This window comes from Heloderma suspectum, chromosome 3 (assembly GCF_057233095.1).
Source record: "Heloderma suspectum isolate Gila_16-S chromosome 3, 16-S_ref, whole genome shotgun sequence".
In the NCBI taxonomy this organism is placed as follows: Eukaryota; Metazoa; Chordata; class Lepidosauria; order Squamata; family Helodermatidae; genus Heloderma; species Heloderma suspectum.
Genome location: NC_139460.1, coordinates 271,287,644 through 271,310,091, shown reverse-complemented (window position 1 = coordinate 271,310,091; position 22,448 = coordinate 271,287,644). Strand labels below are relative to the sequence as shown.

At 44.5% G+C, this 22,448-nt stretch overlaps 1 protein-coding gene across 2 annotated transcripts in view; it reads left to right on the top strand.

Moving 5' to 3' along the window:
* The window catches only part of TF (transferrin), a 50,337-nt gene that overhangs the window by 13,273 nt on the left and 14,616 nt on the right, over positions 1-22,448 (top strand). For both annotated transcript variants that reach the window (XM_084846953.1, XM_084846952.1), the window contains exons 7-13: positions 950-1,122; positions 5,039-5,216; positions 8,717-8,868; positions 11,593-11,683; positions 14,352-14,396; positions 15,097-15,261; positions 17,295-17,451. In XM_084846953.1, the coding sequence (XP_084703079.1) occupies positions 950-1,122; positions 5,039-5,216; positions 8,717-8,868; positions 11,593-11,683; positions 14,352-14,396; positions 15,097-15,261; positions 17,295-17,451 (961 nt within the window). The remainder of the gene's footprint in view (positions 1-949; positions 1,123-5,038; positions 5,217-8,716; positions 8,869-11,592; positions 11,684-14,351; positions 14,397-15,096; positions 15,262-17,294; positions 17,452-22,448) is intronic.

Genomic DNA, 22,448 nt, shown 5'->3' with positions numbered 1-22,448 from the left:
GTCCCATCGAACTCAATGGAACTTACTTCTCAGTAGACATAATAACATTAGTATCATCATCATCATCATCATCATTATTTCCATTTCTATACCTCCCAAGAACTGAAGCTCTCTGAAGTTCACAAGAATTCACAATAATAAGTACAGCATAAATTTCAATATTCAAAATTTAAAACAATTGAAAAAGCTAAAAACAATTTTGATAAAAAAACTAGACCTGTTAATGCAGCTGACATAAATGCCCCATCATATCCACTTTTTCCAACTCTACAATGTCCTTTTTTAGGTGTGCTGTACACCAGCCTAAGTGTGGTTGCACCAAAGATTTGTATAGGAGGAGTATGATCCCCTTATTTATTTTATTTTCAATTTCTGTCCTAATTATGCCTAACATGGAATTTGCCTTTTTCACAGCAGCCACACACTGGGTCAACATTTTCATCAAGCCATCCACCATAATCCCAAGATCTCTTTCTTGCTCAGCCACCGCTAGCTCAGATCCATCAGCTTATACTTGAAGTTGGGATTTTTTGCCCCAACGTGTATCACTTTACACTTGCTCACATTGAACCACATTTTCCATTTGGATGCCCATTCTCCAAGTTTGGATAGATACTTTCAGAGATCCTCACAATCCCTTTTTGTTTTACCCCCCCCCCCCAATTTGGTGTCATCAGCAAACTTGGCCCATTCACTGCTCACCCCTAATTCCAGATCATTTATGAATAAATTGAAAAGCATTGGTCCCAGTACAGAACCCTGTGGGACTCCACTGTTTACATAGCTCCATTGGGAGAATGTGTCATGTGATTATGACTTTTCACCTACATTGTTTTTCATTATTGGTCATGGCTTCTCATTTTCTCACCTCCAATTTTCTAGCAGCTCTAGGTAAAACCTGTCTTACTTTCTGGCTTTACATCTTACTGTCACTCTTTATTCCTCGCAGCTCTCAGTCCAGCCGAACGGAACCAGTATGAACTGCTCTGTGATGATGGCACCAAGAGGCCTATTGAAGAGTATAGACACTGTTTCCTGGGTAGAGTTCCTGCTCATGCTGTTGTGGCACGAAGTGTCGACGGTCGGGTGGATGAGATCTGGACACTTCTCTCAAATGCGCAGGTATCTTCTGGGTTTTTTGTTTAAACAGGGATCAGAGAGAAATAATTCCAAACCAAAATGTATGGAGGATTAAAAGCAGAATAATATATGATGCCCACTAGCAGGAAAATATTGTTATGCACCCCAGTTCCAAGAGGTGAGAAGTTTCAGGAGTTGCAGCACTTACTCAGGGTTGAGTTTCCTTAGAAGGAGGTCACTGGAGACTTGTGACATATATGTGATATAAGGTTCATTTACATATATTCCAGGCTGAGTATAATGGGAGTGTCCACAGCATTAACACTCCAACCTATTCCTGTTCCTCATCAGATTTCTAGGGAACGCTTAGTTCCATAGGATTTCTTACAGAGAGCAACTCAGCTCTGTGCCTCCTTTTGAGATCCACTTCCAGCACAGACTTTTTCATGTGCTTCCTTTCCCCCTTCCTCTTCCCCCCCTCCATCTCCCTGTATCTGAGTCTTCCATTATCTTTCATTGATCTCGCTCCTCTTCTTGCTGCTTTTACTCTTTTCACGGAGGAAACTGAAGCAGAACACAGCAGGGGTAATTTGATAGCTCATTATCTGCAATGTATTTAAAAATGAGACAAAGGGCATTTAGAGCAGGAGACATCTTGAATGATCACAGTGTCATGTAAAGAGCCTGCAAACTTCTGTGAAGGAGCAATCTCAGTCACAGGATAGAAGCTCAGTGTGAAGGAGACTTGACTTCCTGCAATCCACACACACACACACACACACACACACTTAGCTTGCTTGCTTCTACTGTCCTCTTCACAAATTTGCACATTCCTTAGGGCTAGGGAAGAGAAAGGTACCTCCCCTTCCAGAATAGTTTATATCTGGCCATCTCTAAGGACACCCACTCCTCAGGGAATTTGCCAGGCAAAACTTGCCCAGCCAGTTTGACCCATTCTAACAATCTCTTTTCACAACCAGACAGCACAGAGTTTGGGAGATCCTTGAGGGATCATGCAGACTAACCGCAGACCCATAATAATATATAACAAAAATGGGAAATATCACAAAGATAGAAATATTATCTCTGATTTGACTGTTGCAAAGAAGCTGATAAAAAAGAAGCCAATTATTTTCAAGTTCCCCTGGTCCAGTTCAGATTTCCCATAATCAGACAGAGGACATGTTGAAGGAGGCTCCTTTCATTTCCAGTGCTGTGTCTACTTGGTGGTGAATAATAATTATCAAGCTCTGAGCTCCAGCGTTAATATCCAACAAAATTGTCAGAGTTAAGGGAAATTGTAATGATGTAAGTGAGATGCATCCATGGAGGAATATTCTATATGCATGTAAATCATTGCATGTTGCACATGTTGGAAAACTTGCAGACAATGAGGCATGGGCCATGAAAAATGGGTAACCCACCAAATGATTGCTTATTGAGTGATTGCTTCTTAGTCTGGAAGTGAATCAGCCCCCACGTCCTGTAATGTACTCACCAAAGAATATAATTTTTGTAAATGCAGACATACACTCCATGAAAATTAAGAAGAAACAACCCACCATCACAAAAATAGCTTCCAGGACCAGTGAACATCCAGGACCTATGGAATGTTGAGGTCATAGGGAAAAGAAAATGCTAACTAGAGTAATCCATCTCATTGTCTGGGTTCACACAGTATACTAAAGACAGGAAATGTTGTATTTACTGTTACCGGCTGTGTGTGTGTGTGGGGGGGGGACACAACATACTGCTGCTGCCCAATCAGAGCTATACTAAAAGTCTGAATGTCTCCATTCTTTCTTCATGAGAGCTCCAAAAGGGGTCTAAAAGAACTGGAAGTCAGGCAGACTGCACATGCCTCCAGATGGAGGACTGCTAGCAGTTATTCCATCTTTCCCTCCTTAATGAATGCCCTGCGATAAGAAAAATAACAGAAGATACAGTGGGAAAACATAGGAGGGTTATAAGTAGAAGATAACTACGCGTGGCCCTCCTGTAACATTCTGTGAATGAGGCAGGGGAGTTGCATAATAAAAGCCTTGTCTGGAAGCACCCTTTGTGAGTCTAGCAATTAGGTTGAGGACAGCTGAACCAATGGAAAATAAAAAGGAAAATGGAGGGGAAGAGAGGGATTTGACCTGCTTGAGCTCCTGCAGGTGAGTCTAGTGCTGAACAAAAGGAAGAGGTCCTTCAACTGAAGACACAAACAGAACAAACCAATGCTGTTTTAATGTTTTCATATAATTTTAATTGTATTGTTGTTTAATTTATATTTTAACTTTTGTACATTTTCATATGTTTTAATTGTATATGTTTAAATTTTTGTAAGCTGCCTTGTGTCCCAGTACTGGGAAAAAGGCGGGGTATAAATATAATAATAATAATAAGCCATAAGAACAATTATATTATGCAAAAACAAAAGGTGCATAGATATATAAACACTAATTAATCAAATGATGAAGACTTTTACTTCAAGTAAACATATACTGTACACACACTCATGTCCTCAAGCACAAGTATAATATGCAGTGTGCGCAACAATGCTTTGAAGGACACAAAAACACCTGGGTTCTTTTTAATCCTCAATCCTCTAGGTATATGTCCTACTTTACAGTATTCAACCAATGTAGATGCACACTGATCTACCCGGATCCACTGTGGGATTTTTAAAAGAAATTCAAAATCCTGCCAGTCATTGGCCGGATTTGCACTAGAATCCACCCCAAACAAGGACCTTTCTGAAAGTATTCCAGTGTTTTTTTGTCATTGTTGATCCCCCCTTTTTTGTTTCTTCATTATTCTTGTGCTACCCCTCTCCTCTTTTGGGGGGACAGAAAACATGCAGGCCCATTTTTGGATACATTCAAGAATAAATTGCAAAAAAGTAGTGTGCTTTAAGTGCATTATAATGCCTCAGTTGGAGACCAAGAACAGAGGCATTACAGCATATGCTGCAATTATTTTCTTTTTTATACTGCATCATAACTATAACAATTATGAAGACCGGTTTGACCTAGGGTTGTCCATTATTGGGAAATCTAGCCCTTTTTGGCCCAACAGATCCCCACAACTTGCCTTTGTGAGCTGAGCCATGGGTTAGTTCCTGAAACCTAGGAACTTTATCAGGGGTTTTTTATTTGCGCAAATCGCAATTTGCACAAAATTGTGGACAGCAATGGTTTAATTTGTGCAGATTAAACCATTTATGCCTGCAATTTTGTGGAAATTGCAGTATTTATGGCCACGATTTTGCACAAATTGTGATTTGCACAAATGCCCCCTGTAATCCGTGAGCTGGCCTGACTTGCTGAGTGGTGAGTTGGGCCGGCTTGTGGATGAGCGAGCTGAAAATTCACCAAGCTCCAATCCAAATGGATTCCTCCAAATCCCTAGTTTGAGCATGATCCTTTTTTTTTTTTTTTTAAAGCAACTTGATCTCTATCTTTGGCACCCATCCGTATCTATCACATAAGCCCATTTAACAGTATATAATAATATACTCGGTATATCTGCCAGTGAGCTCCCAGAAACTCTTTGACCTCCTTATCTAATTCACAACCTCAGAAGGTGTGGCAAACCCATAGGAGACTGTGTGGACAGAAATAGAACTGCGTACAAGAGGGGGGGATGAGACAGAGTGCTTTGCTTTCCCTAGTTTCTTTCTCTCTCCAGTTTACTCTTCCTTTCTTTACCGTCCCATTTGTTCAACCTGTCTTCAGTTTTTTCTTATTTATTTTCACTCTTCTGTGAATCTAGTATCAGAGGCAGTAACCCTATGTATACCAGCTGCTGGGTAACATAGGCAGGAGGATGCTGTTGCACTCATATCCTGCTTGTGGGTTTCCTGTGGACAGCTGGGTGGCTACTGTGTGAACAGGATGCTGGACTAGATGGACCATTAGTCCGATCCAGCATGGTTCTTCTTAAGTTCTTAATCATTTTTCTCCTATCCTAGGAACAATATGAGAAGCACCAACGAGCAGAGTGCCGACTTTTGGGGCCTCCTAGTGGTACTGTCAAAGATCTGTTGTTTAAGGACTCTGCTGTCAAGCTTGTCCGTGTTCCTGACTTACTGGGTACTATACTCTACCTGGGCATTGAGTACTATACCGCAATTTTGAACCTCAGAAGAGGTAAGGAGGGAATCGGGTGCCATGGATGAGCCAAATGATATACATCAGCAAATGGGAAGAAAGCATTAGAAACCATGAAACTGAGTTTACTGTCAGTGATATTATTAATTTTTTATTAATTAATTAAATGTATATCCTGCCATTCCACTCAAAATAGCACAATAGTAAAATTCAACTAAAAGGAGACATAGTAAAATTAAAACACATCCATAAAAAGCAATAACAACACCCAAACAGTTAAAAAAAACCCTTCACCAGCAAACCAGCTTACCTGCCAAAGGCCTCCCTGAATAAAAACATATTCAACTGAAGGACAACAAAAGGGAGCCAACCTGGCCTCCCTCGGCAGGGAGTTCCAGAGTCTGGGAGCAGCCACTGACTGGGGCTGTGTTTCCAACAGCGATTTACTCCAATCTGGCTGCGCGGTGAGGTCTCTGTGTTTCCATGACATCATGGCCATTCAGCATCAGCCCCGCATTTTATTGTTGAAAAACTGCTTCTTCTGAGACTGCTTATAGTCCGACTTTTCTAGCTTACTGCGGCTCTGTAACTGACCTGTTTCCACAATTGCACTGGGTCTGGTATCATAGTCCTGCCCATGGGGCATGTAGGTCTGTCACTCTGACGTCAGTGACCCAACCCTTTCTATCCCTGTTTTCCGGAAGTTTCTTTGCCATTTTGGAGCAGGATGCTGAGGGACCAACTTTTAAAACATAATTGAAAATATGCACTAGAACAGAGCCCATGACCCGAGTCAAGGGGTGTTTTCTCTCATTGTGCTGAATGAGGCTTGCCCTCTCAATGACCACGGAAGTGCGATCTTGAGGCTTCGGTCCATTGCCTTAGGATGTAACTCATTCACAGCTTCCATATAGAGATCCTGTGCATTTAAATGCGGGCTGGTTTCACTCTCTTTCCCACAACAGACCCATTAGTGTCTTCTCAGAAGCAACTCTCATTGTGGTGGATGAGGCTGAGATTCCCCCTCAGTTGAAAGGGCACACCTAAAAGCCCAATTCCCTAAATGCGTTTAAGTGACCAAGTGATGCTCTTATGAATTGCCTTAGGAAGAAAGTACTTCACAGCTTCGTTATAGCTATCCAGCGGGTTACAATGGGGGCTGGATTCCGTCTTTGTCTCTACTACTCTTTCCCCCAACAAACCCATTACTCTCTTGTCAGAAGTAGCTCCTGTTGGTCAGTTAGGTCCTCTGGTTTAAAATGGGGGCTGGTTTCCCTCTTTGTGTTCTCCCCCCCTTTCCCAGCACAAGCATATGTGTGTCTACTTGGAAGTAACTCCCATTGTGCTCAATGAGGCTTGCTCCTGAAGGTGCATCTGGACTTTCAAGGGAAAGGAGAAAGAGGGGAGAGGGGAAAGCCTCTCTTCACAGCAAAGCTGATTCCTTTAAAAAAATCCGGTACTCCTCCATTAGCAGCTTCTTCCGTTGTCCCAGAAACACAGCCGAGGAGGTGGGAACACTGATGAGGTAATCAGACCCAACCCAGACTCCACTCAGACTTCAGCCAGCCATCAAGAAAATAATTTGATTAGAGCTCAGTGGAAACAGCACAGAGCCCCAGGCTACAGTGATAATAACCCGGGACTTTAAGCACTGTGGAAACTGGAAAAGGAGAAGCTGCGATCAGGGAAACATCGCAACAAAGTTGCAGACAAAGTGAAGCCGATAGCGTGGAAACACGCCCTGGGTTTGCACAACATGCTAACCCACACTCAGTGGTTGAGTGTGGGTTGTTGTTGAACCATGTGTTGTTTGTTGAACTGTGGGTTAGTGTGTTGTCTGAACCTAGGACACCTTCCACAGGGTGGCTTGTTAACTATGCGGTGTGGCTTATTTTTCTCAGAGAAACCACCTTGAGAACCCATGGTTTGTTGTTGGGTTGTTCAGGGTGGTTAACAAGCTTCACCCATACTTAACCACTGAGTGTGGGTTAGCGTGTTGTGTGAAGGCTCTCTCTCGTAACTACACCAAATGTGCCTCAGATGGTGGTGGGACTGAGAGAAGAACCTCTGCTGAAAATCTGGGCAGGCTCATATGGGACAATGCAGTCTTTCAAATACTGGCTTAAATGCAACTTTTATTGACTGCTGCATTCTGAAACATATATAGAGGGGAAATCGTAGAATCAGAATGACTTTTTATGTCTGGGCTATATAATTTGGTTAAAGTAAGGCTCCTGGCTAGGGACAATTTTTTAAAAGATATAAATGATTGAACTATGGGGACCTACCAATGAAATTTCCCCCTTTTTATGATCCATCTGACCAAGAGCAGCCCAACACATTTCAGAGGATAAGTGCCCTGCCATTTGCTGAAGCTTTTGCTTTATCATCATCATCATCATCATCATCAAATAATAATAAATATATAAATGTCCCACTCTTCTACTAAAAGTACCCAGAGTAGCATACAACATAATCACAAAACCATATCTAAAAGCCTTCATACTAATTGCAAGACCTGACTCATGCGGACTTTTTCACAGATGCAAACCCACCTCTGTTTGTACTTAGAGCACCTGGTAGGTAATAAATAATTCAAGGCTGGTGAATTATTTTTAATTCACCAGCCTTGGTGAATTAATTTTTTTAAGGGCCAGATGAGTGATACTGAATGCTTCCCCATTGGGTGGTACAATGGGGAAGGATTCAGCTACCAGTAAAGTAATAACCAAAACAGACAACACTTTTAAAAAGATGACAAAGCAGTATAGGCATAAATAAAGAAGAGTCACTGGCTGCTATTGATATTCCAGTTACTTGCCAATAGGTGCCTGTGACACTCGCACACCATTCCACACAGTTCTTGGAGGAGCAATGAGAGCTCGCATGAGGTAGTATTACATTTTCCCAACAGCAAAATATTGTGATTTGAATGGCTGGCAAGAGAAATATCCTTGTAGCTAAAGTGCTATCTGCAGGGAAGACATTTGAATCCCTTGCAGGGGGTTGTTACTTATTTTTCTGGAAAGACTCTTGGTATAGCTATCATAGAATGAAAATAGATCTTTCCTCAGCTGGGGGTGCTGTCTCAGAGCCCACCCGATCATATTGCCCAGAATTCAATAGGGCTAAATATCTCTTCATCTTTTTGTGTATTTGTAAATATCTTTTGATGAGAACATTCATTTTAGCATGTCCATTTGCAACCTCTTATTCAAAATTACTGTTACTACTACTTCCCTGCTACTGCCAACACCAGAGGACCAAGTGATATTTCAAGCCTGATTTGTCATTGCTTCCAAAAGAAAAGTGATGCCTTGTTCAAATTTTAAAGGACTGTTCATCAGTTTGTCTCCTTTCCCCATGAATAAATATCATGCTTTGCCGGCCTTCCATGTAGCATTCAAGTCAATTTTGACCTAAATACTATAGAGCTGGTGCATGCAATGGTTATGAAGTTAGTGGCGTCCCTCTAGTTTGCAGCATGGTGGGGCATCTGAGTGCCTGGTTAATTGAGTTTCCACTTTCTGTTGCCATAGACAGAGGTCCTCCTGTTGCATCAAACAAGATTGTGTGGTGTGCAGTGGGCAAGGCTGAGCAGACAAAGTGTGACTTGTGGAGCGGACTGAGCGGCGGTGCCATTGACTGTGCTGTGGCTGAAACTACGGAAGATTGCATTGTCAAGATCTTGGTAAGGCTTTAAAGTTGCATGTGGCTTCTTCTTGTACCTTTCCATTGGGAACAGTGATGGAGGCCATGTCTGCACTTCTTCCTTGCTTCCATCTGGTGTGGTTTTGGTTCATGGGGTTTATAGCATGTCTGTCTGTCTGTCTGTCTGTCTGTCCGTCTATTCATGGTGCACATTGGATTTGGATGAATCCCAAATCCAGAACCAAATCTGGCAGTTTCGGGCAGATTTGGGACATGTCCGACTCAAAGCGAGGCTGCTCCAAAGCAGACCGAATCTGAACACTCCTGAAGATTTGGGCTTCAGAGGGATGCAGAGACACAGACAGTGCATGTATCTCCACAAATGTATATATTTCTTTCCAAGCTCTCCATAAAGGAAAACACCAGGGTGGGGAGAGGGAGAGAAAGAGAAGGGGGTGTAGTTTTGTGACTGGCAGCTCTAGCTTCTAATCACAGTGAATGGTTTTACTGGGACTTTTCCAATCCCAGTACTTTGGGGAGGGATGTTGAAGTAATATATTTCAGGATTGATCCAGGGCTTCTTCACAGGTTTTTTCTCCCATGCAGTCATCTTTCTTTGCTCATGATTTTTCCCATGTGCTTTACATGATGTCATTACCATGCAGCTGCTGTCATGTGTCATCACCCCCTTTTCCCTGTGTTATTTTGGAATGGGGAAAATGTGGTATTTTTTGTGGTCACACAGTGAAATCACCATCACCTCCCCGTCTATTCCTGCCATCATGCTACATCCCGCTTTGTGTTGGGTGGTGTGGTATTGACATCACTACTGATGAGGATCCAGTGGGAGTGTCTCCTCTCATGCCCCCTTTGACCACCTGCCCCTCCACCATTCTGCTCCCTTTTCTACTGAATCCCAGTGTATAGTCAAATGAGAAAAGTGTTACTGCTTGCTTTTACAAGGGCAATACTGAGTTGCACACATGGAGGCGGGGGGGGGGGGAGAGCCCTTCAGCTGCAGCCCTTGCTGATCCAGTTGAGGCTGGCTTTGGTGAACAAGAGGCAGCAGGAAAGGGTGAGCCATTCAATTCAATGGGTTTTCCATCCAGATAGCCAGGAGACTGCCAAAAAGTTGTATGTAGTGTTAATATTACAATGCGATTTATTCGTCAGCTTCCATTCTCAATGCCTGAAACACTGAGAGATAAATGATGAGCCCCAAGGGTTTAGTTGACTTTAAATTATGAGAATTTAACTGTTTTACACCATAGACTCCCAGCAATCATGGACACCAATGCTGGATGGGCGGGGGGAGGCTTTAACTTGACCCCATCCCCCATTTTCCCCTATTCCCTGCTATTTTGCATAATCACAGCTCAGCTCACTATGGGGACAGGCAGCCCCACAGCGCTAATCAGCTGCTCACTGCACCCTCCAACAGCGAACGCTGCGCAGCGAGTGGGAGTGGGTGGCGGATGTGGTTCAGCGAGCGACCGATGAGCGCGGATGGTGGTGAGTCCATCCATCACTAGTTAGCCTCATAGATTGCCTTATCAATGCAAAAGCATATAGAGGAGTTAAAGCAGAGACAATGGTACTGGGCATGATTCATTCAGAGGTCAGAAAAAATGAAGCAGACAGAAATAAGCATGGATGGAGGTGAGTCCGTCCATCCCTAGTGAGCCTCATAGATTGCTTTAGCAATGCAAAAGCATACAAAGAAGTCGGAGCAGAGACAAGGGTACTGGGCATGATTCATTCAGAGGTCAGAAAAATGAAGCAGGAGAGTTGCCATTCTTGGCGACTCTTAGATATCAAGTTGCAGAAAATACATGGAGAATCAGGGCAGTCTGTGAGGAAATTCTTCCATGAAAGCCCAATTGAAATAAGCAGGCAGTCTTGTGATCTTGCTGGGTCACCTTCATTTAAGCAGAGAAATTCCTATGGATTCCCACAGTGGGAGTTTTGCGGGTTTTCTTTTTAAAGCCAACTGGCATGAGTTCTGAATCAAAATGCTGCTGTGCATACTGCTTCTGTTTAGGGTTTCTGCCACTCTGTTACGTTCCCCCTCCACCCTGCCCCCCCCCTCCAACAGACCAGGTTTATTCTACCCTTTTTATATCTATAAATCCCTCCCTCTTCCCTTTCCAGCCATTCCATTCCATACCTCCCTCCTCCCAGTTGTCATTCCCCCCGCCCTCCCTGGCCACTTAATCCATCAACATTCTGTGCTATGTTCTGGGAGTTCCTCCCCTATGATTTGTTTCCCAAAGATTTTGGGCCACCTGCAAACCTCAGCTTTACTCTGAGTCTGCTGCTACATGGGTGGTGTTGTTTTGGCTACAACTCCACAAGCACAGGAAGACTTGAATCAGGAACAGAGGGAATGATGATCAAGCCTTCTCTCTCTTTTCTTTTAACAAGTTCTCAAAACAGATACAAGTGGGACCTGCAAGTTCAGGGTTCCAGGCAGCCTTGCCCTTTTCCATTCCCTCCTTCTTCCTCCCCCAATTTTTTGTTTTGTTCCGCCAATGGTCAGCCAGCATTCTGTCCCCATTGAGCATGTTCAGTCTGCATTGGCTCCTTTACCCCCCCCCCCATTTTAGGCCTTTTCCCTCAATATTTTGTTTCTCTTCTGCAGACCTTGGGTTCTCCCAAGTCTGCTTATACCTCCGTCTTGTGAGTGGATGATGCCATCTTGGTTATGTTAAGATCCACACTCAGGGAATGAGTTTGCTATTAGTATATATGATTTTCTTTTCAGAAAGGTGAGGCCGATGCTATCAGCTTGGATGGAGGACACATCTACACTGCAGGAAAGTGTGGCTTGGTGCCAGTCCTGGCAGAAGTCTACAGTAAGTATGAAAAATGGCTGTTTGACTCAAATGGCTGACAGCACTGGCTGTCAGATGCACACAGCTAGAAATAAGCTCTGATGGACCCTCAACTCTGAACTCTAGCCTTCAGACTGGGGGAAGCATAGAGCTCGATGGGGTGGGTGCTCTTACATAGTTTGGATTCTAAAAGGGCTAGTGACTGGAGTCTTTTGGTCCTGGTCCTGCATAGAATTCATTCGAACAAGGATTAGAGATCATTTGTTTGGGCAGAAGGTGGCATTGCCAACGGTCAACAGCAAACCATGCAAAACCTATGTGTGTATGCATGGGCTCCTAGTCACTTATTCTTTGACATACACACAGTCATAGGTTTTTACTCACAAACATGCCCATGCTGTCATGGTGAGGGCTGCTTCTGACATTATGAGCATGAGAGCAGCCATGCTGAATCAGACCAAAAGCTCTCTACTCCAGCACTCTGTGCACACTGGGGCCAATCAGAGCCTTGTGGGAAGCACCCTCCTAGTCATGGTCCCCACAGGCATCCTGCCTCTGATGCTGCCGGTAACATACAGCCATCGTGACTAGTAACCATTGAGAGCTCTCTCCTCCGTGAATGTGTCTAATCCCCACTTAAAACCCTCCAAATTGGTGGCCATCAGGACATCTTGTGATAGCGAATTCCACAGTTTAGGTATGTGCTGGGTGAAGAAGTACTTCTTTTTATTTATTTATTTATTTATTAAATTTATTAATCGCCCATCTGACTGGTCACCCAGCCACTCTGGACGATGTACAACTCACCATAAAACAATTTAAAACAATAAAATTTTACCATAAATTTTTTTTAAAAAAAATACCCTAACCCACCCCAAATGCCTGCCTGAACAACCACACTTTTAATGCACGACAGAAGCTCATTAAAGAGGGGGCATGACGGAGTTCCCTAGGGAGGGAGTTCCACAGAGTGGGGGCCACCACAGAGAAGGCCCTCTCCCTCGTCCCCACCAGTCTAGCTGTCCTGGCTGATGGGACAGAGAGAAGGCCATCCGAGGCTGATCTTGTTAAGCGGCCTGTCTGGTGTTGCTGGAGGCGCTCCTTAAGATAGGCTGGGCCGGAACCATATAGGGTTTTAAAAGTCAAAACCAACACCTTGAATTTGGCCCGGAAAACAACGTCTTTTTATCTCCCACCATTCAGCTTTATGGAGTGACCTCACATTCTAGCATTATGAGGGAGGCGGAAAATGTCTCCCTATCCACTTTCTCTACATGATGCATGATTTTGGACACCTCTCTCATGTCTCCCCATACTCACCTTGTTTCTAAGCTAAACAGTCCCAGATGTCCTAACCTTTCCTCATCGGAGGGTAGCTCCATCCCTTGGTCCTTTTAATTCCTTTCCCTGCACTTTTTCCAACTATACAATATCCTTTTTTAAATGAGCTAATCACAACTGTACACAGTGATCCAAGTGTGTCACACCATAGATTTGTATAAGGCAGGAGTGGGCCACATTCCCCCCCCCACCCCGCTGCTGCCAAATTTGTCACCACAATTCAGCTCCAAAGGGCAGATTTTTCCCTTAACAAGTTGCAGATTGCTGCTGAAATTTAGTGGTGCAGCAGCAAAAAAGGGAAAAATCAGGACCTTTTTTTGCTGTCACACTGCTGCATGGTGGTAAATTCAGTGGTGGTAAATTCAGTGGCTGGGATGCAGCCCCCAGTGGGATCTAGGTGGGGAATTGGTCCTTGGACCCCTGGAATTGCCCACCCCTGGAATAAGAGCAGTATGATCTTGGCAGTTTTATTTTCAATTCCTTTTCTAATTATGCCCAATATGGTATTTGCCTTTTCCACAGCAGCTGCACAGTGGGTCGACACATTTATTGAGCTGTCCACCACAGCCCCAAGATCTCTTTCTTGGGCAGTCACTGCCAGCTCAGCTCATACCCCATCAGCATGTACATGAAGTGGGGATTTTGTGCCCCAACATGCATCACTTTATACTTTTTTACTTTGAACCATGTGTGCATTTTAATGCTCATTCTCAGTTTGGAGAGACCCTTTTGGACTTCTTCACAACCCCTTTTTGTTTTGACTTCTCTAAATAATTTGGTGTCATCAGCAAAGTTGGCTACTTCACTGCTCACTCCTAATTCCAGATGGCTTATGAAGAAGTTATATTTATACATTATATTCCCATGCACACATTACAAGAAAATGGCTTGTAATGTCAGAAAGATCAGTCTGAAATCCAGGGCACATGTCTTCCAGAGAAGGTCCTGGAAGCTTAGCTAGGTGCAGGTTTGTACCCTTCCTCACATCCCTCCTGGTTGCCAAATCTCACTAAGACAGATCTGAGGCTGGCTGAAGGAAAATGGGTAAGATTAATAGGGCTCATTGCAGAATTGCAAAGGGCCAGATGGTAAGGGAGCCTTGTGTGCAAATCGCTTGTCTCTCCCCATCCTGCCCCCCTGCACCAATTAGAGTGGTTTACCCTGCAGGTGTGCCAGGCATTTTCTGCCTGTGTCTCCCTTTATTTTATGTTTTCAGAATGTGCTTTTGTCCCTTGGGTCTGTGTCCACAAGAGGCCTTACTTGCATTGCTCTCACAGCATGGTGAAAAAACTGGGCAGGCTGGGTCTGAAGTATTGTCTTCAAAGTCTCTTTCTTGTTCTCCTTGTAGGTCCCGACACTGAGATATGCACCCATCCAGAAAGACCATCAACAGGTGGGTAATGATGGGACACACACAAGGTTGGCCTAAGTCATTTTTCTGCCTGAGGCAAAGCACAAGATGGTGCCCCCCACCCCATTCCATGTGCAGTTGAGTCTTACTTCAACACTGGTGATGGGACAGCATCCTCCACTGCACCTGAAGCCATCAGGCTAGCTTGGGGGGCGGAGGCAGAACCAGCCTTGTGGCATACACAGTGCTGTCCTCCAACTAAGGGGAATTGGTGGGGGGCTCTGGAGGAATGGCCGGAGGGAGGGGGGCTCCACTGCTGTCCACCAGCACCTGCCGCCCCAGTCAGTGGCCTCAGTCTGCCTAATGTGATCTTGGCCACTGGCACTGAAGATATCATCTAGCACTTAAGCTTTGATCTGAGAAATTGCCAACTCTTTCTCAAATCCCACTGTCTCCCCATCTGTTGGGGCGGGGAAACCACACACAATGGAAGACATGCTGCCTTCCCAATTCAAGATGGCTACATCCGCTGGCAAAGCCAGTTTTCTAGCTGGTCCATGAACAAAGGATTTTTACGTTACCCATATGCAGATCTTTCAAATATAAGAGTAGAGGGTTACATATAAGCCCCCTCATGTGTTCACCCAACATGTGAGGGGCTCACAGGGGTGTGTCTGCCCCCTACTCATTAACTAATTTGGGTTCTCATTTGATTGATTTTGCTGCCTTTATCTGTCTCCAGTTAAAGGCTACGTTGCTGTAGCTGTTGCCAAGAAGACCAATACGGGCATCACATGGTACACTCTGAAAGGAAAGCTGTCCTGCCACACTGGCATTGATAGAACTGCTGGCTGGAACATCCCCATGGGCTTGATTTACCGAGAGAATAATCGTAGTTGTGACTTTGGTGAGTGGCCTCGTGTTTGTTTGTTTGTTTGTTTTGTACATTACGATCTCACCCTTCTTGCAAGGATTCCAGGCGGAACACATATCCCCTCTTTAATCTACACAGCAACTCTGTGAGCTTGATTAGGGTAAGATAGTGATTGGTCCAAAGCCACCTAGGGTGTGCCTAGACAGGCAACTCCTTGTACTACCAATCAAAAGTCGTTGTGCCTCTCTTCCCTCTTCCCCTCCTTAATGGATTTTTGTGGTAAGAAAAAAGACAAAAGCAGCAGTGGGAAAACATGGGGTGTTTTTTGTTTTTTTTTACAAATGGAAGACAACACTGTCTGTGCCCACTCCCTCTAAAATTCAGTGTTTGAAGCAGTGCAATTGCACAATCAAAGCCTTGTCTGGAAGGACCTATGCTTGAAAAGTGAGCGATACATTCAAAGTCAATATACAGACAGAGCTGAATAATATTCAGTTTGGGCTTCTCCCCTTTGGCTTTTGAGCAAGGTAATGTGCTTATGTGAAATGCATTAAAGCCGCAATCTTGTAACACTTATCTGGGAGCAAGTCCCATGGAACTCAGTCAGGTTGCTTCTGAGTAGATGTGTTTAGGATTGCGGTGTAAGACCTTAGATATGAGCTACTCAGCAACTCGAAGCCAAATAAGACACAATGACTGGATCTGTTAAAAAAGGCTAAAACAGTCACATGGGGTGGTGGTGGTGGTTGGACTGGGACCATGGTGTTGACGGAGGGAGAATTAACTCCCCCCTGCGCGCGCGCGCACACATCCTGTTTTCTTGATCTAAATTGGCCCCTGGAGCCATTTTTTCCTGCATTCAAGTGCCTATGAGATTGTCCTCATGGAGCAAATAGCAGCTGTAGGGTGGGGCTACTCATTCTACACATGTGAGGATAATGCTGCAGTCCTAGGAACATAGGAAGCAGCCTTATACCCTGTCAGACCAGTGGAGGCTGGTGGCTCTGACTTTGGTGGGACAGTAATTCCATTCTGGGTTTCAGTCTGAACCAGCCAGAACTCTAAATGAGCTACCCAGTGTGCTGAACCCTATCCTCCACAATAGGTTCAGCACCTTGGATAGCTGCTTTAGAATTCTGGCTGGTTCCGACTGGTTCCAACTGAAACCTGGAATGGATGCTTAGCCCCACCAAAACTGGAGCCACCAGCCTCCACTGGGTCAGACTATTTGTATTATCCACTCTGATGGGGAGTGGATGTCCAGAGCCTCAGGCAGAGGTCTCTTCCTACCTGACACTTTTAAGTGGAGAATGCCAGGGACTGAGCCTGACCCTTGTGCCTGCAAAGCAGGGACTCTTCCACTGAGCTATGGTCATATTTGAAGCTACATTCACAACCAGGATAGCAGAAAATTATTATTATTATTAGTTTGTCTGTCATTTGGCACATGCCATACACAAGACTAGTGTATGGCACGTGCATTCCATACACAAGACTACACTAGAGAGTAGCGGGATTGTATACTTCAGATGGCAGCAGCAGAAAGGTGGGGTATTTCCTCCCCACTACCTTGTGCACCGCCCTTCTTGCCCTCATCTTCATGTTCTCAGGCCCTGCCACTATTATTCCATGTGGCCATTTGGTGCGCACACACACGACCCAGGAGCTGAATCTCTTGTGATGCTCAGCAAGGATGGCGTGTTGGGACGCTGCCATTCCAGCTTGCCACCTTATATGACTGGGTACACCTGTGTGTGTTTTTGTCATTGCTGCTTGGAGAACACCGATCAATTAGTTCTGTTTCCTTACTTTGTGCTGGTAAACTAGATGGGTGATAAACCATCGTGAAAAGACAACATTTCTAGTACGCTGATACCTTTCTAGTGAGCTTGCTTGCTTGCCGACACCAGTTTCTTGGGTTTGGGACCAAATACCCAAATACCTTTCCAAATATCCTTTTTGTGTCAATATTGATAATTCAGTTTCACTGGAAATATACCACTAAGTTGGCTTACAAGAACAGAAAGAGAGGAAGTCAAAATGGCTGTTCTCTGTTCCCATGCCAGGTAAATTCTTCCGCGAAAGCTGTGCACCAGGAGCGCCGCCTGACTCTCCGCTCTGCAAGCTGTGCAAGGGCAGTGGCGGTGAAGGGAGCATCTCTGACAGAAACAAGTGCAAACCGAACAGCAATGAGATATACTATGGCTACAATGGTGCTTTCCGGTAGGTAACTTGGGTATTAAAACCAAACTATTCTTTGGGAGGCGATGGAGGAATGAGAAGCACCACATTTATCACATCCCCCCCACCCTTGCAGTTCAAGTCGCCTGCCTGTGGATGTTAACCACCATGCGCAGCTCTCAATGGTTGCAACGGCAGACCTAAATATCATACAATCATGGGAGCTGAAAGGGACCCCAAGGCCATGGCCTCCATCCTCTGCCCCAGCTGAGAGACCAGGTGCACCTGAGAGATACCCTAAGAGCAAGCAGCTCCAGATGATTCATGGAAATCAGTCAATCAACATGCTGCAGGGGGAAAAAAGGGAACCCCTCTCCCCCCAATAGCAAACCAATCAGAGCTGGAGGAAAGATCTTCCTGCCCCTCAAATAACTGTGAACAAAACTATTCCCCAAGGCCTCCTAAGGGAAATTTTTATAGGGCTGCATCTCTAAACCACCCAATATATTGTCTCTATCTGTCCACCCTTCCCCCTCCAACAGTTTTTTTCCCCCCATCTTAGAATCATAGAATAGAAGGGTTGGAAGGGGCCTATAAGACCATTGAGACCAACCCCTTCCTCAGTGCAGGAATCTAAGTCAAAGCATCCCTGACAGATGGCTGTCCAGCTTCATTTTGAATTCCTCCAGTGTGGGAGAGCCCCCTACCTCTCTAGGTAATTGGCTCCATTGTCGTATTGCTCAAACAGTCAGGACGTTTTTCCTGATGTTCAGCCGGAATCTGGCTTCCTGTAACTTGAGCCCATTATTCTGTGTCCTGCACTCTGGAATGATTGAGAAGAGATCATGGCCTCCCTCTCTGTGACAACCTTTCAAGTACTTGAACAGTGCTATACTATCTCCCCTCAGTCTTCCCTTCTCAGGGCTAAACATGCCCAGTTCTTTCAGTCTCTCCTCATAGGGCTTTGTTTCCAGTCCTCTGATCATCTTTGTTGCCCTCCTCTGAACCCTCTCCAGTTTGTCTGCATCCTTCTTAAAGTGTGGTGCCCACTGCCCAAAATTGGACACAGTACTCCAGATGAGGCCTAACCAGCGCTGAGTAGAGGGGAACTAGTACTTCATGTGATTTGGAAGCTATACTTCTAGTAATACAGCCCAACATAGCATTTGCCTTTTTTGCAGCCGCATCACACCGTTGGCTTATATTCAGCTTACGATCTACAACAATTCCAAGACCCTTCTCACTTGTAGTATTGTTGAGCCAGTTATCACCCATCTTGTAACCATGCATTTGGTTTCTTTTCCTAGGTGCAGAACTTGGCATTTGTCCCTATTAAATGTCATTCTGTAGTTTTCTGCCCAGTGCTCCAGCCTATTGAGATCACTTTGAATTTTGTATCTTGTCTTCCAAAGTATTAGCTATCCTGCCCAATTTTGTGTCATCTGCAAATCTAATAAGCATTCCCTGCACCTCCCCCTCCAAGTCATTAATAAAAATGCTGAAGAGCACTGGGCCCAGGACTGGGCACTGCGGTACCCCACTCGTTACCTCTCCCCAGTTGGAGAAGATCCCATTGATAAGCACTGTTTGAGTCTCATTCTGTAGCCAGCTGTGAATTCACCTGATAGTTGTTTCATCTAGCCCAATTTGAGCTAGTTTGCTCATCAGGATATCATGGGGCACTTTGTTGAAAGCTTTGCTGAAGTCGAGGTATATTATGTCCACAGCATTCCCACAGTCCACAAGGGAGGTTACCTGATCAAAAAATGAGATCAGATTTGTGTGGCAGGATTTGTTCTTGACAAATCTATGTTGGCTTCGAGTAATCACTGCATTGTTTTCAAGGTGCTTACAGATGTATTGCTTTATCATCTGCTCCACAATTTTCCCAGGGATTGATGTCAGACTGACTGCTCTGTAGTTCCCAGGTTCCTCCTTTTTACCCTTTTTGAAGATAGGGACAACTTTAGCCCTCCTCCAGTCCTCTGGCACTTCCCCCGTCCTCCATGATTTCTCAAAGAGAATAGCCAGTAGCTCTGAGAGTTCTTCTGCCAGTTCCTTTATTACTCTAGGGTGCAGTTCATCCGGCCCTGGAGATTTGAACTCATTCAAAGTAATTAGGTGTTCCTTGACCATATGCCTATTGATCTCAAGCTACCCCTTCAGCCTGTACTTTGCCTTTGCCAGGGGCTCATAGACCCTCTTTTGGGAGAAGACTGAGCCAAAGTAGAAATTGAGCACTTCTGCCTTTTCACTGTCATCTGTTATCATTTTGCCGTCCTTATTTAATAGCTGAACCACCATTTCTTTCCTCTGTCTTTTACTATGCACATATCTGAAGAAAGCCTTTTTGTTGTTTTTAGCATCCCTCGCTAACCTCAGCTCGTTCTCAGCTTTAGCCTTCCTGATGCCATCCCTGCAATTCTGTGCTACCTGCCTGTACCTTTGTAGCTTGGCCTTCCTTCCACTTCCTATATGTGTCCTTTTTTGTTTTCAGGTCATCTCTAAGCTTTTTGTGAAGCCACATTGGCTTCTTCTGTTGTCTTCCGCCATTTTTTCTTGTTGGAATTGTTCGTAATTGTGCCTTTAGGATTTCCTTTTTTAAAAAACTCCCACTCATCTTGGACTCCTTTTCTCATCAGAGTCTCTTGCCATGGGACCTTACTGATCATTGTTCTGAGTTTATTAAAATCAGCTTTCCTAAAATCCAGGATACGCGTTTGGCTACACTCGGCTTTTGCTTCCTTTAGAATCAAGAACTCAAGTATAACATGGTCACTTTCCCCCAGAGTTACCATAACTGCTACTTTATCCACTAAGTCATCTCTGTTGGTTAGGATCAAGTCAAGGATAGCCGATCCTCTAGTTCCTTCCTCCACTTTCTGTAGGAGGAAGTTAGCAGTAACACAAGTCAGGAATTTCTTGGAGGGGCCATGTTTTGAAGAATTTGTCTCCCAGCAAATAACGGGGAAATTGAAGTCCCCCATTGCTACTACATCATGCTTCCTTGAAACATTGGCTATTTGCTTTTCAAAAGTTTCATCCTTGTCTTCTCCTTGATTGGGTGGCTGGTAGTAGACTCTGACCACCATGTTCCTTTTATTCTTTGCTCCATTTATTTTAACCCAGATGCTCTCGATGGGGCTACCAAGCTCATCCTCCTGTATTTCTGTGGAGATATATGTATTTTTCACATATAGTGCAACCCCACCTCCCTTTCTGTTCCTCCTGCTCTTTTTGAACAAGTTATATCCTTCAATTGCTGTATTCCAGTCATGGGAGTCATCCCACCAAGTCTCTGTTACACCTATCAAGTCATAATTTCCCTCCTGTATTAAGAATTCAAGTTCATTCTGTTTGTTTCCCACGCTTGAACAAAATTGTTAAAACAAAAACATTTTCAAAAATACCCAAGATTCAGAATCTTGTGCAGTATATGAGCCTCACCAGTAATGTTTAATTTCTAAACTGACAAATCCCAGTCCTAAAGTTGACCTAGAATTCTCCCCTGCCCCCATCTTTGGTATGAGCAATCTGGCTGCGATCATGTGCTGTTGCACTTGTGTCCTGCTTGTGGGTTCCTGGTCGACAGCTGCTTGGCCACTGTGTGAATGGAATGCTGGACTGGATGGACCCTTGGTCTGATCCAGCAGGGCTCTTCCTATGTTCTTATTTGCCAGGGACTCTGCACATGCAGAGGAACTTGATGATGATGATGATGATGATATCATATGTTCCAGGGCAATGCCTTGAAAGATAGGTTCCAAGCTGAGCTCTTGCAAATCCTGTTTCAAATGTAGTCCCTACTCCACCTAGTGGTCTAAATAATATGCACTCCACTTCTAGGGCATCTCTACACCAGCCTAAAATCCTGCATTTAAAGTGGGGCTTTCTACTTCCGTTTTAAATGCAGGATCGTGATGACTCCCTTTTTCACATGCTTCCTTTCCCCCTCCCCTTTCCCCTGCCTTCTCCCCGTATCTGAGTCTTCCATTATTTTTCATTAGGGATGTGCTAACTCACCTCCGTCTGGGTTCTCGGGACTCCTGTCCAGCCTCTGACACCACTCGCTGGTCCCTGGACCACGCTTGAGCCCCTCCAATGCTTGGCGAGCAGCCCGCAATCACCCCAGCAGCCTTGTTGAGCTCCGCACATATTTTAAAAAATGGCGAGTACAAAAATGCACATAATTTGTATGCATGAAAATGTGCATTTTTGCAAAGGCACACAGTGTGTGTGCAAAAATATGCATTTTGGGGGAAATGTGTATTTTCGCACATACACAAAAATGTGCATTCTCAAAAATGCGCATTTTCGCGTGTGTGCAAATATGCACATTTTTGCAATTGCCATTTTATTTTTCAATAATTGGTGACTGTGAAGCTCGACACTGCTGCTGGGGTGAGTGCAGGCCATTCGCTGAGCATAGGCAGGGGGCAAGCAGAGGCAGGGGGCAAGCAGGGGCAGGGGCTCGGTGAGCAGGGCTCAGGGGTGTGAGCAGGAGGGGGTCAGCTGGATTCCTGGACTGAATTGGGTGCCCGCACCATCCCTATCTTTCATTGATGTCACTCCTCTTCTTGCTGCTTTCCCTCTTTTCATGGAGGGGACTTAAGCAGAACACAATGGGGTAATTTGGTAGCTGATTATCTGTGATCTATTTAAAAATGGAACGAAGGGCATTTAGTGCAGGGATGCCTTGGAGGTTCATAGCATCATGTAAAAAGCCCACAAACCTCCATGAAGGAGCAGTCGCAGGATAAAAGCTCCATGTGAAGAAAGCCTTAGTCTGTACTTCCCACATTGCTATTAAAGTATGTGTTCAGGCTGGCATTTGGAAAGCAGTCACCAGCATATTGCAATAATATCAACAATATAGAATTGAACTGACGATCACAGCTGTTACATCTCATTAACTTAAAATAATGATCTGGTTCACATGATACGACAACCCACAGTAGGTTGTCCTCCTTGTTTGTTTTAGGGTGGCTTGTCTTGATATCCGAATCTGGTGTGACTTCCTCAGTGTGGTTTGTTAACCA